The sequence below is a fragment of the Pipistrellus kuhlii genome, unplaced genomic scaffold (genome assembly GCF_014108245.1).
Source record: "Pipistrellus kuhlii isolate mPipKuh1 unplaced genomic scaffold, mPipKuh1.p scaffold_m20_p_3, whole genome shotgun sequence".
NCBI lineage: Eukaryota > Metazoa > Chordata > Mammalia > Chiroptera > Vespertilionidae > Pipistrellus > Pipistrellus kuhlii.
The window spans coordinates 48118809-48135817 of record NW_023425529.1 but is presented as its reverse complement, the minus strand read 5'-3'; the positions used below and the strand labels follow the sequence as shown (position 1 = coordinate 48135817).

The window sequence follows — 17009 nt, the reverse complement described above, 5'->3', positions numbered from 1 at the left end:
AGAAGGTCATTGCAGGACAATAAGAAAAGCAGATGTTCAGTCATTAAGACAGTTTGCCCTGCCCTATCGGTAGGTCATAAAAAAATATTTCTAGTGATAACTCTAATTATGGGCAAGGCCCCTAATTTAAATTCTTTAAGGGAGAACTAAATGTTTCTTGTGAGCCTGCAGGAGCTTGATTGCCTTCAGCTCAAAATAATTCACATGCCAAAGTAGCATACTGTGGGGAGGACTGTTCTGAACCTCTACACATGACAGTCAAACCGGATAATGATGGTTAAAGGTACTTTGTTGGTTACAAAGCATTTTATAAGTATGAGATATTCTGTCTTATTCCTTTCTACTACAAATCTGCAGTTCAAGGGTCATAGCCAACTCATTACATTTTAGGTAGCGAATGGCCTATTTCTTTATATGTTAATGGAGGCTCGCTATCATAACGTGTTAAAATGTGTTGTTGAACATAAAAATATGCTAACTTAAAACTACACGGAGACACGCTATTTCTCAGCTATCAGACTGTCAAAAATCCAAAAGCCTAACAACAAACTGTTGGAGATATTGTTTTAAAATGGCACTTTTATATTTTTCTTTTTGTGGAAGGGAAAAATTACATAATTCCTTTTTTTCGCCCTATTTAGCAAAATTACATATGCTTTTACCCTTCAACTTAACAGTTCTACTCATAGAAATATACCTGAAAGATACAATGGTAAAATTGAGAAAAAACAATATACAAGGCATATTCATACTAGTCGGCAAGGAAACTATCAAAAATTGCTGGGCTAAAAAAAAACAAAAAAAAAACTGCTGGGCTGTTTTACTGCATACCTCGAATTAATGATCTCAAAATGAGATTTGAATTTTTAATGAGTACCTTATAAGAGGTAATATCAAAGTCATAAAATTAAGTTTGATATGTGTTGTGAGTCATATCTAAATGTAGGTATAGCCTGCCTGGCTGGTGTGGCTCAATGGCTGAGTGTCAATCTAGGAATCAAGAAGTCACGAATCAATTTCCTGCCAGGGCATACTCCTGGGTAAATAAATAAATGTAGACATAAGTAGAAATTTTACTTTCTGTTTTATTTTCAGGGGAACTACTATTTGGGAAAGCTATTCAGTAAATTACTTTTTTACAGTTATACCCTAATGATTCTAGCAAGCTCTTCTAAGATACACATCAAACCTAGCACATACTAAAAACCCTACGAGCTCCGAGTTTTCATTTAATTATTCATTAAAGCATTTATGTTTCTATTGTAACAAATGTGAAGTTTTTATTGTTAGTAAAAGAATCTGTCGCCCTGGTTGGTTTGGCTCAGTGGATAGTTGGCCTGCCCTCTAGAAAATCCCAGGTTCGATTCCAATCAAGGGCACATGACAGGATTGCAGGCTTGATCTCCAGAGGGGGAGTGCAGGAGCAGCTGATCGGTGATTCTCTCTTATTGTTGATGTTTCTATCTCTCTCTCCCTCTCCCTTCCTCTCTGAAATCAATAATAAAAAAAGAGAATCTGTCAACCATCAAAATAAAACCCACAAACTACTAGGGTGGTGCGAAGAAATTCAAGAGTAAATTAGAAGGGATTATGACTGCCAAAGGTGGGATAATTTAAGCATCAAAAAGAATAACAATTGCAAAGATTATAAACAAATCAAAATTATTAAAGTTCATAAATTCATAATTAAATTTAAAATATATATTTATATTGATTTCAGAGAGGAAGGGAGAGGGAGAGAGGGAGGGATTGAGGAAGGGAGGAAGGGATGGAGGAAGGAAGGAAGGAAGGGAGGGAGGGAGAGAAAAGAGAAAGAGAGAGAGAGAGAGAGAGAGAGAGAGAGAGAGAGAGAGAGAGAAACATCAATAATGAGAAAGACTGCCTCCTGCACACCGCACACTGGGGATCAAGCCCACAACCTGGGCATGTGCCCTGACCAGGAATGGAACCATGATTTCCTGGTTCATAGGTCCATGTTCAACCACACCCACTGGGCATAATAATTTTTTTTTTTTTTAAAGAAGGAATTCCTACCATTTGCAACAACATGAATAGAACTGGAGAGCATTATGCTAAGTGAAATAAGCCAGTTAGAGAAAGATAAATATCACATGATCTCACTCATCTATGGGAAATAATGAACAACATAAACTGATGAACAAAAGCAGATCCAGAGTTGAAACCGGTTTGGCTCAGTGGATAGAATGTAGGCCTGAGGACTGAAAGGTCCCAGGTTTTATTCTGGTCAAGGGCATGTACATTGGTTGCGGTCACATCCCCAATAGGGGGTGTGCAGGAGACAGCTGATTGATGATTCTCTCTCATCGATGTTTCTAACTCTCTATCCCTCTCTCTCCCTCTCTGTAAAAATCAATAAAATATATTTTTTTTAAAAAAGAAGTTTAAGTTTAAAAAATTTGACTCTTGCCCTAACCAGTTTGAAATCAGTGAATAGAACGTTGGCCTGCAGACTGAAGGGTCCCAGATTCAATTCCAGTCAAGGGCATATACCTTGGTTTGCGAGCACATCCCCAGTAGGGAGTGTGCAGGAGGCAGCTGAATCGATATTTCTCTCTCATCAATGTTTCTAATTCTTTATCCTTCCCCCCCCCCTTTCCTCTCTGTACAAAATCAATAAAACATATTAAAAAATAAATAAAATAAACAACAAAAGTAAATAGCATAAAGACTTCCAGATCAGCTCTAGCTGGTTTGGCTCAATGGCTAGAAGGGTCCTGGGGTCAATTCCAGTCAAGGGCACGTGCCCCGGTTGGGCTCAATCCCCAATAGGGGGCATGCAGAAGGCAGCCAATCAATGATTCTAATAATTGTTGTTTCTATCACTCTCTCCCTCTCTCTTCCTCCCTGAAATCAATAAAGTATATTTTAAAAAAGAATTCCAGATCAGAAAAGTAAAACTGTCTTTATTCACAAACAACATTATTGTATATGTAGAAAACACTATGGAATCTACACTAAAACTACTAGAATTAATATACTAGTCTGGTAAGGTCATCAGATATAAGATCAACATACAAAAATCAACTGTAGCCCTGGCCGGTTTTCTCAGTGGATAGAGAAAAGGGCCGCAGGTTCAATTCCTGGTCAAGGGCACGTACCTCGGTTGTAGGCTCCCCAGCCCCAGTAGGAACATGTGTAGATATGTCGCTCTCAGGTCAGTGTTCCTCTTTATCTCTCTTCCTTTCTCCTTCCTCCCACTCTTTCCAGAAATCAATGGGGGTAAAAGTATTCTCAGCTGAGGATTAAAAAAAATTTTTTTTAATTTTTAAAAATTGATTCTATTTCTATACACTAGCAATAAAGAGACTGAAATGAAATTAAGGTAACAATTCCATTCATAATAGTATTAAAAGGAATTTGATATTTAGGAATACATTTAATAAAACAATGTATGACTTAAGACACTGAAAATCATAAAACAATGCTGAAATTAAAGAAATAATTGCTATGATGTAATTTTCCCCAAATTGATATAAATTCAATGTAATTCCTATCAATATTTTAGCAGGCTTCTTTGCAGAACTTGACAAGTAGATGGAAATGCAAAAGACCTAGTAAAACAAAAAATATTTTCAAAAAAGAACAAAGTTGAAAGATTTATATGAACTGGTTTCAAAACTTACTATAAAGCTAAAGTAAACAAGATAAGTAGTATTGGTGTAAAGACAGAAATTAAAATCAATGGAACAGAATTGAGAGACCAGAAAGAAAACCTTATATTTATGGCTAATTTTCAACAAAGATACCAACATAATTCAATGAGGAAAGAATTTATCTACAAATAGTGCTGAGATCATTGGCTATCCACATGTAAAACAAAACAAAACTTAGACCTTTACCTCCATACCACACAAAAAATTAATTCAAAATGTATCATAAAACTAAATCTAAAAGCTAACACTACAGCCTTCTAGAAAACATAGGAAAAAATCTTCATGATGGGCTGAGTTCTTAGACACAACATCAAAAGCATAAACCATAAAAGAAAAATATGATAAAGTGAATTTCATTAAAATTTAAAACTTCTGACTTTCAAAAGATGCCATTAAGAAAATGAAAAACAAGCTGAAACTGGTTTGGCTCAGTGGATAGAGCATCGGTCTGTGGACTAAAAGGTCCCAGGTTCTATTCCGGTCAAGGGCATGTACCTTGGTTATGAGCACATTCCCAATAGGGGGTGTACAGGAGGCAGCTGGTTGATGTTTCTCTCTCATCAATGTTTTTAGCTCTCTATCCCTCTCCCTTCCTCTCTGTAAAAAATCAATAAAATATAGACGGGAAAAAAGAAAATTAAAAACAAGCCAATGGCTGGGATATTGCAAATCACATATCTGATAAAAGACTTATATCTAGAATATATAAGGAAGTTTTAAAAACTCAATATTAAGACAATAACACAATTTTAAATTGGACAGAAGACTTGAATAGACATTTCACCAGAGACATCCAAACGACAATATGCACATGAAAAGGTACTTAGGATCATTAGGTATTAGGGAAATGCTAATTAAAACCGCAACTATTAGATTGAATTATTCCAGAAAATGACCGCATCCCTAAAGGAAGCATTTTATGTGGAAGCATTATGATACAGTGCTGAGAGCAGTCTAGAGGCTGGCTGTATCACAAAATATCACTTTTCATTTTGGGATTAAAATGAACATCAAGGGCAACGATGGGGAAATAAATATCAAAGCCACACTCGGGTGTATTCTGTGGAAAGGCAATTCTCCTTTGACTTGGTTAGGGTTGGAGGTTTATTTGGTTTGAAGGCAAGCGGATGAGCGATTAGGAGCCAGTGGCCCAGGATTGTGAGAGGGATGTCCGATTTGAATAGATATTTCACCAGAGACATCCAAAGGACAATATGCACATGAAAAGGTACTCAGGATCATTAGATATTAGGGAAATGCTAATAAAAACCACTATTAGACTGAATTATTCCAGAAAATGACCACATCCCTAAAGGAAGCATTTTACGTGGAAGTCGGATATCCTTCAAGAGGTTCTGGATTGGAGAGGGTGCAGGCTGGGCTGAGGGGAGGCCCGCCCCCCCGCGCCCCACCCCCCCGCACTAATTTCATGCACCAGGACCTCTAGTTGGACAATAAAACCTCAAATAAGGCCCAGCTAGTGTGGCTCAGTGGCTGAGCATTGTACTATGAACCAAGAAGTCACCGTTCAATTGCCCATCAGGGCACATGCCTGGGTTCTAGGTTCGATCCCCCAGTGTGGAATGTGTAAGAGACAGCTTATCAATAATTCTCTCACATAACTGATGTTTCTCCCTTTCTCTCAAAATCAATTTTTTTTTAAAAAAGTATTTTTTAAAAATAGACTTATTTTAAAACAAAAAAACTTTCAATAAAATATTTAATGGAAGTTTTTATATCAGACCTGTTCCCTAATAAAGCCTGTATCAGGTTTATCGAAATGTTCCTTCTCTTGCTAGGAGCCTTGAAAATGAATAGGTATTTAATTTTATCAAATACTTTTTCTGCAATGATCAGGAGGAGCAAATAGATTTCCTTTCTTAACCTGTTCATGTGATAAGTTATGCATATTTTTTCCCAATGTTAATCAATTCTAGCATCTTTAAGATATATACTTTTGCATTTATATCTTATAATTTACTTTTCTTATGCTGTCCTTATCGGGATTTTGTTTTAAAGTTTATACTAAATAAAAGAAGTTTCCCTTTTTTTTCTATTTCTTGGAACAAAGAACACAAGTTTGAAATTATCTGTTCTTTGAAAGTTTCATAGCACTTTCACATAAAACTGGCTGCATCTTTTTCTGTATAAATGTTTCTACTACAAAACTTCTAATCTACCCTAGCCAGCATGGCTCAGTAGATAGAGCGTCAGCCTGTAGACTGAAGGGTCCCAGGTTGGATTCCGGCCAAAGGCACATGCCTGGGTTGCGGGCTCAATCCCCTGGGGGGGTTGTGCAGGAGGCAGCCGATCAATCATCTCATCATTGATGTTTCTGTTTCTCTCTCCTTCTCCCTTCCTCTCTGAAATCAATAAAGAAATATATTTTAAAACAAAACTTCTAATCTCAGCAGGCTCTTAGATATTTCCCACACTAATTACTATCCTCTCTTAGTCCCCAGCTTTCTACCTCACTTTCTCCCAATGTTCTTAGCATGTAATATTCTTCCACTATCTTCAACCTTTTCATCTCTGCTGGCTTCCCTCCTCAGCACATTAATTACTTTTAAAAGTCAAAACAAAAACACACATACACATAAAACAGACAAAAGCCCTTCCTCTGACTCTAGGTTCTTTAGTTCTTGTTCTTTTCATTTTCCCGTCAAGAGTAACACATTTGCTGATTGTCTTTTTTTTTTTTTTTTTAATATATTTTATTGATTTTATACAGAGAGGAAGAGAGATAGAGAGTTAGAAACATTGATGAGAAAGAGTCGTCAATCAGCTGCCTCTTGCACACCCCCTACTGGGGATATACCCGCAACCAAGGTACATGCCCTTGACCGGAATCGAACCCGGGTCCTTCAGTCCCCAAGCCGACACTCTATCCATTGAGCCAAACCAGTCCTGGCTGCTGACTGTCTTGATCTCTTATATTCCACCCCCCCCCCAATTCACTTTTAATTGTATTTTCAATTATGTTAGAGTTGGGGAATCATTAGTGGGTTATAAAAAATATAACATAGCCGGGACCGGTTTGGCTCAATGGATAGAGCGTCGGCTTGGGGACTGAAGGGTCCCGGATTCGATTCCGGTCAAGGGCATGTACCTTGGTTGCAGGTATATCCCCAGTAGGGGGTGTGCAAGAGGCAGCTGATTGATGACTCTCTCTCATCGATGTTTCTAGCTCTCTATCTCTCTCCCTTCCTCTCTGTACAAAATCAATAAAATATATATTTTTTAAAGTCTTAAAAAATATAACATAACCATATTTGCATTTCTGAAAGATCACTGTGGCTACACTTGAAATTGAGTGAAACTGATAGGAGAGATCTAAATTAGAAGTTTAACAGGATTGTAACAATGGGAATGGGGAGAAGTGAATTAATTTGAGACCTATTAAAGGATATGAAGGATGAGAAAATGAAAAATTAAGTGTGAATTTCCAGTTGAATAATGGATTTTGGTGATATTTGTTGAATAGAAAACACAAATTGAGAAATCTTATAGTATGCTACCAGTTGTGTAAAAGAAAAAATATATAATTGCTTAGTAGTGAATAAAATATATCTGCAAGGATATATAGAAAACCAATCACAGTGTTTGCCTCTGAGGAAGGAAAGTGGGTGTCTAGGAAACAGAAACAGTAGTTACTTCACTAAATGCCCTTTTTGTACCTTTTGAATTTTGAACCAGATGAATAAATACAATTGTAAAAGAAAATTATCCTAGTAAAAATTGGCAAATTGATCATTTTATGATCTATTTTTCCTCTCTTCTTGAGCTTGTATGCTGAGTAATGAAAATTCTGTTAAACACTGTGATCCTATAGAGTTCCTTGTTGTTGTTTTTTTAAATCTTTATTGTTGGAAGTATTACATATGTCTCCTTTACTTCCCCATTGACCCATTCTAGTCCACTCGCCACCCCAGGCCTTCACCACACTACTGTCTGTGTCCATGAGTTATGCACATATGCATACAAGTTCTTTGGTTGATCTCTTCCCACCCCAACCCCCACCTTCCCTCTGATATCCGACAGTCTGTTCCATGCTTCTGTCTCTAAATCTATTTTGCTCCTCCGTTTATTTTGTTCATTAGATTCCACATATGAGTGAGATCATGTGATACTTGTCTTTCTCTGACTGGTTTATCTCACTTAGCATAATGCTCTCCAGGTCCCTCCATGCTGCCTCAATGGTTAAGAGATCCTTCTTTTTCACTGCTGCATAGTATTCCATGGTGTAAATGTACCACAGCTTTTTTATCCACTCGTCTTCTGATGGACACTAGGGTTGTTTCTAGATGCTTATATTGTTTTAGAATCATTTTAATTTTGCTACAGAGGAATGAGAATTGTGCAAAACAAAACTAAGATATACTTCAGAAAAATCTGAACTCAAGTACCAGTATTGTAACTATTCCAGACAATTATATAAAATATTACTTTTTTCCAATTTCTGTATTTAATAATTCTCACAAAACAGCAAGTACTCATTTCTTACATTATTTATTTATTTATTTGGCACCTTCTGTACTTTTTACTGTGATTCTTTTCATCCAAATTAAATTAAACTGGACTGGGATAATAAAAGCAAATAAATGAATAAATATACTTAACCCTGAAAATGTCTTACCTAAGTAGCAGTTACTATATAAATAACCTGATTAACTAAAATCGCTTTATCCAAAAATTTCAATAATTTTTTTGTTGTTATTAATCCTTACCAGAGGATATTTCTTCCTCCAGTGATTTTTAGAAAGAGTGGAAGGGAGGGGGGTGGGGAAGAGAGAGAGGTAGAGAGAGAGAGGAGAGAGACACATTGATTGGTTGCCTCCACAGCATGCTCCCAGAGCAGGCCAGGGATCAAACCTGCAACAGATATGTGCCCTTGACTAGGAATGGAAGCCAAGATCCTTTGGTGCTCAGGCCGGCACTCTACCCACTGAATCACGCTGGCCAGGGCTGTAACAGCTTTTAGCAAAAGTGAATGATGTAAAAAAGTTTCAAATTACATAAGATCTTGAGAAATTATGGAATGTAGATAAGTATGGTTAAAAATTAATTTAGCTAGCCGAAACCAGTTTGGCTCAATGGATAGAGCGTCGGCTTGGGGACTGAAAGGTTCCGGGTTCGATTCCAGTCAAGGGTATGTACCTTGGTTGCGGGCATATCCCCAGTAGGGGGTGTGCAAGAGGCAGCTGATTGATGACTCTCATCGATGTTTCTAACTCTCTATCTCTCTCCCTTCCTCTCTGTACAAAATCAATAAAATATATATATTTTTAAAAATTAATTTAGCTAGTCTTTTAGAGAATAATTTTGTTCACTATATGGTAATTCAAAATTCGTATAACATCTTTCATATACTTTAGATTAAAAAAATATTAAAATGCTATCAACCACAATCTGAAGGTTTTTTCTCTTTGCTACAGTATTTCAAATTCTCCCAATTTAGTTTTAGACTTCAAAGACTTTTTAAAAATATTTTTAGGGACTCTGGCAAAATCTACAAGCTCATAGCATATTATGATTCAGATTTGCTCTAACCTAGCCTTATGGCCATCAGAGAAACTAAATTATAGGAGACATTGTTTGACAAAATAAAAAGTGTACTTTAGGCATTGTAAATTTAACCAGTGTGATGATATATTGTGATTTTTTTTCACATGTTCCTATTTATGCTTTTTTTCAGCCCTAAAAATTTGGTTTTGTAATTGCTAAGCCAGAGGAGTTTAGGAAAGCATACTGAATATTTCATAGATACATTCAAACTTATATGAAATTACATTTACTCCATCAAGGTCTAGCATCAAGTTTATTTTTTTTAATATATTTTATTGATTTTTTAGAGAGAGGAAGAGAGAGGGATAGAGAGAGTTAGAAACATCGATGAGAGAGAATCATCGATCAGCTGCCTCTTGCACACCCCCTACTGGGGATGTGCCCGCAACCAAGGTACATGCCCTTGACCGGAATCGAACCTGGGACCTTTCAGTCTGCAGGCAACGCTCTTTCCACGGAGCTAAACTGGTTTCGGCTAGCATCAAGTTTAAACATGTGCGCCAGCACCATAGTGCTCTAGCCAGAATCTGAATCCCATTCAAATACATGTGCTTACTAATGACGACTTAGCAATTTTAAAATATATTAATCTATTTGGTGGCCTTGATTAATATATTTAAAGTTTCAATTCCAATGAATCCCTTAAAGCCCATAAACCCAAGCAACATAATGGCAGCATCACTTAGTTTCACAATATATAAAAATGCTAAGATGAAGACGTATTCAGAGAAAGGCATTTACCTAACTAGGCTTGGGGTAAAGGACAGCTGAGGAAGGGGGGGCGGGGGGGGGGGCTCTAAAGGAATGTTGGGAGATGGGAGCCAACTCTGAAAGGATGAGAGATGTTTGCATGGGGATGAGGATAAAAATGTTCCAGACAGAGGTCTCTGCGAGAACTAACAGCATAATGGAAACATCTGAGGGACTCTAGATCACCGTGGCTGGAATAAAAGTTTGGTTGGGTGTGAGAATGTGAACCAGTGAAGATGAGGATGTAGGTGAGGTCTGCATTATGAAGAGTTTTCAACACTATGGTGAGAATATTCAGCTACATCTAAAGGCAGCTCCATAGTCAACCTTTCAAAGCTTCTCTACTTCACTTAAGCTCACCATCCACAGAGAAGCCCTCAGTTTCCTGCTGTTACATTTATAGCCCCTGTAACTCCAAGTACTATTGAGTGAAACCTTTCTTCACTCCCAGGTTGATCTCTCCACTTACTTTGCTCTATTTTTCAGCTTCCTCTGTAATGACTCTATCCATCAGCATTTAAATATGCTCAAGTCTCTACCATCTTCAACAATCACTATATTCTGACTCTTTGTATGACTGTGATTACATTAAAGTATCCGTCAGTTAAGCAGCTTTATGCATTTCAGATTTTCCATCAATATTGCATTTTTATTATAAATTTTATTTTAATTACTTATTATTTTAGTTAATCCTCACCCAAGAATATTTTTCCATTAATTTTTAGAGAGAGTGGAAGGGAGGGGGAGAGACAGAGAAAGGAAAACATCGATGTGAAAGAGACACATTGACTGTCTCCCACAAGCACCCCAGCCAGGGCTGGGGATTGAACCCAGGTACAAGCCCTTGACCAGAATCAAATCCGGCTAGTTTAGTTTAGATTCTAAACTTTAGAAAGAAAGAGAAAGAGGATGATTCTTATACGTGCCCAGACTAGGGGGTCAAACCCATAATCTTTTTTTTATAAATCTTTATTGTTCATATTATTACAAATGTTCCTCTTCCCTCCCCTCGATTGCTCTCCTCCACCAGGTTCCCACCCCACCCTCTGCCCTTTCCCCATCCCCCATTGTCCTCATCCATAGGTGCACAGTTTATGTTCAGTCTCTTCCTACATCCCCCTTCTCCCCTTTTCCCCAAGAATCATCAGTTCACTCATCTTCCATACCTCTGATCCTATTATATTCAACAGTTAATATTGTTCATCAGTTTTTTTAATTTCCTTGGTTTTTAGATTCACTTGTTGATAGTTACGTATTTGTTGTTCATAATTTTTTTAAATCAATCTTTATTGTTCATATTATTACAAAGGTTCCTCATTTCTTCCCCCCTCCACCAGGTTCCCACCCCACCCTCCGCCCCCTCCTCATCCCCCATTGTCCTCATCCATAGGTGCACAGTTTATGTTCAGTCTCTTCCTCCCTCCCTTTCCCCGATAGTAAATCCCTTTTCAGATAGTAAATCAGTTACTTAGCATTTTCTCATATCAATAATACCTCCACATGCCCAATGATACATTTCACACAAAAGACATTTCCAAATAGGTCAGCCAGCCCCATCCAGGCCCCACCCAAGGCACTCACCCCAGCGCTATACTAACTTAACACATCCAGATCTAAGCCTTCATCACTTGATTCAGCAGATCCTCAAGTTCCCGCAAAAGTTTCCAGCCATGTCTGAGAGGCAGCCGTGGGGCAGGGGCAGGCGAGAAGCGAGCTGTTCTGGGCCTGGCCTCTGTTGCTCTGGTTCGTTCCACAACCAGCTGCTCTGGGTCTGGTCACTGCCGCTCCCGACCTAGTTGCTCTGGACTTGGCAGCTGCTGCTCCGGGCCTGGCCACACCCGACCTGTTGTTCATAATTTTTATCTTTATTTACTTTCTCTTCCGAAAGAACCCCCTTCAGCAATTCATATAATTCTGGTTTGGTAGTGATGAACTCCTTTAGCTTTTTTTTTTATTAGTGAAGCTCTTTTTTTATATATATATATTTTATTGTTTTTGTACAGAGAGGAAGGGAGAGAGATAGAGAGCTAGAAACATCGATGAGAGAGAGTCATTGATCAGCTGCCTCTTGCACATTCCCCACTGGGGATATGCCCGCAACCAAGGTACATGCCCCTGATCAGAATCGAACCCGGGTCCCTTCAGTCCCCAAGCCGACGCTCTATCCATTGAGCCAAACCAGTTTCGGCTATTAGTGAAGATCTTTATCTGGCCTTCGATTCTGAGTGATAGCTTTACTGAATAGATTATTTTTGGCTGTAGGTTCTTACTATTCATCACCTTGAATATTTCTTGCCATTCCCGTCTGGCCTGCATGGTTTCTGTTGAGAAATCAGCTGACAATTGTATAGGTGCTCCTTTATAGGTAACTACCTGCTTTGCTCTTGCTGCTTTTAATATTCTCTTTGTCTTTTGCTCTTGGAATTTTAATTATGATTTGTCTTGGTGTGGTCTTCTTTGGATCCTTTTGTTTGGAGTTCTGTGTGCTTCCTGGACTTGTAAGTCTAATTCTTTCACCAGATGGGGGAAGTTTTCTGTCACTATTTCTTTCAGTATGTTTTCGATATCTTGCTCTCTCTCATCTTCTGGGACCCCCATAATTCTGATGTTGGATCGCTTGAAGTTGTCCCAGAGGTTTCTTACATTATCTTCAATTTTCTGGATTCTCTTGCCTTCTTGCTTCTGCGGAGGAGTGTCTTCTGGCTCTTTATGTTCCAAATCTTTGACTTGATTCTTGTGTTCTTCCATTCTGTTTTTAGGACTCTGTATAATATTTTTTATTTCAGACAATGTATTCTTTGTTTCTTGTTGATCCCTTATTATTTCTTGTTGATCCCTTTTCATATCCTCATAGGTCTCATTTATTTTATCGGCCTTTTCTAGGAGAGTCTTGAACAACCTTATAAGTGTGGTTTTGAACTCTATATCCAGTCGCTTTTTGTCCTCCATTTCTTTCATTTGTGATCTATTTCGTTGTCTCGGCATTTTCACAGCTTCCCTGGGGCGGAGTTTCAGGGTGGAGCCTACACAGTTTGGCTTCCGTCAGCCCCGCCCTATGAGGTTCCTGAGTCTCAGTAATCCCCAGGGTCCTTCAGTACTCACTGCAAGCACCTCTGAGAGAAAGGTGCCCTCGATTTTCGCCTGCTGCCAAACAGTCTATGCTCTCCCCCAATGAACCCGGAACTGGGGTTCAGTTCAGTTGGAAGTGGGGTTGGAGGTGGCATTCAGAGCAGTCTGGAGCCCTTGTCTCCTTCCTGCCAGGACAGTCTGGCAGCAGAGTCAACAGTCCATCCTCTGCGCGCAATGTGCACACCTTCAGGTCTGTCTTTCGCTGCTCCCCTGGGTTTCCACCTCACAGCCCCGGCTCCCTCTGTATGAGCCTGGGTCCCCGGGATCTGGCCTAGAACTGGGGTTCAGCGCTGTCGGGTCTGGGGTTCAGCACAGTCAGAGCTTTTGTCTCCTTCCCGCTAGGGAACGCCAGCCAGGCACTCAGCCTCCCCTCCTCTCCGGCTGCGTCCTCTCCGTGTGTCTCCGTACCTTAGGCTTTTACAGCTCCTCCGCTCTTCCTTCTGGTTTTTTCCTTGCTTCTCATTGTAGAATTTCCAGTCAGTCGACTTTCCTGTAGTTCTGGGTAATGTCCATTTTGTATTTTAGTTGTATTTTATTGAAATTGTTGTGTGCGGCTGCGGCTAGGTGTTTACCTTTGCAGCCATCTTGGATTCTCCTCCAAACCCATAATCTTGACATATTGGGACAATATTCTAACCAACTGAGCTACCTGGCTCATTATGAATTTTAAACACTGACTTTCTCATTTCTTCCAATAGTCAGAAACTGGTTTTTTTATTTTGTTGTTGTTATTTTTTTTTAAATATGTTTTTATTAATTTTAGAGAGAGAGGGAGAGGGAGAAAGAGATAGAAACATCAATGCAAGATCGGCTGCCTCCTGCATGCCCCTAGGGCAGTGGTCAGCAAACTCATTAGTCAACAGAGCCAAATATCAACAGTACAATGATTCAAATTTCTTTTGAGGGCCAAATTTTTTAAATTTAAACTTCTTCTAATGCTACTTCTTCAAAATAGACTCACCCAGGCCGTGGTATTTTGTGATGAGCCACACTCAAGGAGCCAAAGAGCTGCATGTGGCTCACGAGCTGCAGTTTGCTGACCACTGCCCTAGGGGGATGGAGCCTGCAACCTGGGCATGTGCCCTGACCAGGAATCAAACTGGTGACCTTTTGGTTCATGGGTCGATGTTCAACCACTGAGTGACCCTAACTGGGCAGTCAGAATCTGTATTTACTTTTCATTTCTGGGCCTGGCACACTATAAGCCAATGAAAAATATCCACTGAATGAATGGCAGATGATTATATTATAGCTCTCAGTACTTATATTTTATCCAGAAAAACAGATTATCTTTACAAATGGAGAAACTAAGACAGAAAGGAATGTACACCAATAGTAACATTAGCAGAACAAAAAATAATTTAAAAAAATAACTTAGGTTAATAATCCTTCACCTGTAGTAATTGAGCAAATGAGCCTCTAATAAGTCATAACAAATAAATATTCTCTGAACACAAACACCAAGTTCCCAATGTTGAACCACAGAGGGTTTAGCCTTGGTTGCGAGCCACATTCCCAGTGGGAGGTGTGTAAGAGGCAGCTGATCGATGATTCTCTCTCATCGATGTTTCTAACTCTCTATCCATCTCTCTTCCTCGCTATAAAAAATCAATAAAATATATATTTTTTTAAAAAGCCTCGTTTATAGCTGGCCATGTCATAATACTTTTGCACAGATTTAATTAGATGGGCCCTTTTCAATCAGAAATCCAAAAAAGGACCGAACACTGCCACGCTTAACCACCTGGGATGACAAACTTGTTCTTCTTGAATATCTTGTACTTCACACTATGCTTTGGGCCTCCCAAGTCACTGGTTTATGTTCCATCCTCATGCAAAAGCAGCAATACTGTAGTAAAAGATGAATGGTACAAAGGCCAAAGTTCAGCTGGGGCCTAGGTCTTTATGCAAACAACCTGCCCTTCCACCGGGAAGGTTTCTTCACTGCCCGACCAATGCCCATTAGTGGAGAGAACTGGAGAGAAAAAAGAGTGAGGAGCTCATTACTGGTTATAATTAAGGCTAATTCAAAAGAAGCGGGAGTAGGAAATAAAAGAAAGCAAATAACTTCTGGTTAATGTTTAGAAATCCCCTAAGATAGGGTATCTTTCCCTTGACAGTTCAAAAGGCTTCCGAGAAATAACATTCTTATGAAACAAGGGTGAGATTAGCTTGTTACATTTGGAAAAACTAATGCTGGCTTGCGTTAATACAAAGTATTAGGACCCAGAACTTTCTTAAATTACTTAATGGGGAAAACCATGCATGAACCAGCTTAGGGCAAGCTGGAGTTCCCGAATGAGAGCCATGCCCATCGGAGAATAGATAGGAAATGACTACAGAGGAGACAAATAAACAAACACAAACAAAGAAAGGTCACTTCATATGGTTTCAAACCAAATAAACTCCCAACCCTAACCAAGGCAAAGGAGAACTGCCTTCCCACAGAATACACCGAGTGTGGCTTTGATAGTTATTTCCCCATCCTTACCCTTGATTTTTAATCCCAAAATGAAAAGTGATACAGCCAGCCTCTAGACTGCTCTCAGCACTGTATCATAATGCTTCCACATAAAATGCTTCCTTTAGGGATGTGGTCATTTCCTGGGATAATTCAATCTAACAGTTAATTTTGGTAAAAGCTGCGTCATGAAGACAGCGTTGTCGTCAGAGACGTGGGACTGATTCCTGCCCCTACTCATTAGCTGGGTTATCTTATTCAAATAAGTCATAATGTCTGAGTCTTCATTTCCTCATCTCCAAAATAGAATAACTACTTTGTAGGTTTCTGGCAAGAGAATGAGATAAATTATATAAAGGTGGGCACACCATTAATACTCGATGGTAACTCTTATTTACACTGAGTTCCTACTAGAGATGCTGTGTTAAGCTTTGTGAAGATACAGGTGAATGTTCTTCTAGCTGCAAATGGCAAAATTTCTAAACGTGCTGAATTTTCAGAATTCTTTTTGTGCATCACTTCTTTTTGGCCCCTGAGGAACATAAGGGACAAGCAATTTAAATAACCGGAACGACTTTGCGGTTTATAAAATGTTTAAGGGCTGCCCGAGTCGGTTTGGCTCCGTGGATAGAGAGTCTGCCTGCGGGCTGAAGGGTCCCAGATTCCATTGTCAAGGGCATGTACCTGGGTTGCTGCTGGATCCCCAGTAGGCGGTGTGCAAGAGGCAGCCAATCAATGACTCTCTCTCAACAATGATGTTTCTCTTCCCTCTCCCTTCCTCTTCGTAAGAAATAAATAAAAAAATAAAAAATAAGCAAAACGTTTAAGGGCTCAGAGTTAAGAATACCCAATTCCTAAACAGCCGCCAAATAATGGATATGGATACGGAAAACCCAAGCACCTTGGCCAGCACCGCGGTGAGCTTTCCACGGCGTCGGGACCTCATTCAAGTACCTTGGGAGCTGTTTCTGGTCGGGTTTTCTCTGGCCGTTTGGCTCCTCGCTCGCCAGTACCACTTGGCGGAGATTCGTATTTGTTTGGCCTCCTCGCCGGCACCTCGAGGGCCGCCGCGGGCCATTCTGGCCTTCGAAAGTCTAGGCCACCAAGTGGCCTCCAGAGCAGGGCTCGCTCTTATCCGAGTGCGGAGAGGCGCCACCCCCTCTGTCCCCGAGCATGCAGTCCTCCCGACCCCGCCGTGTGTCCTCGCGGGGAGCCGCGCTCCCCGGGCGTCGCCGCGGCCCCGCCACGCTTTTCCCGCCCTCGGCGAGCGCACGCGCCGCCTGCGACCCGGGGGAGCAGGGGCAGCGCACGGGAGTCCGCAAGCTGTCGGCGGCCCGCCCCTTTTTCCTGATTGGGTAGGCTCCTCTTAGCCCCGCCCCAAAGCTTTCTTCTTCCTCCGTGATTGAGCCTCGGCCGTGTCCATCCCAGCC

At 40.0% G+C, this 17009-nt stretch overlaps 1 protein-coding gene across 1 annotated transcript in view; it reads right to left on the bottom strand.

Annotated features, from left to right (window-relative positions):
- LOC118729499 (inner centromere protein) overlaps window positions 1-16827 on the bottom strand; it is a 52281-nt gene extending 35454 nt beyond the window's left edge. Inside the window, exon 1 of the mRNA XM_045588132.1 lies at window positions 16534-16827. Coding sequence (XP_045444088.1) covers window positions 16534-16657 — 124 coding nt within the window. The 5' untranslated portion in view covers window positions 16658-16827. The remainder of the gene's footprint in view (window positions 1-16533) is intronic.
- Window positions 16828-17009: the final 182 nt, after the last annotated feature.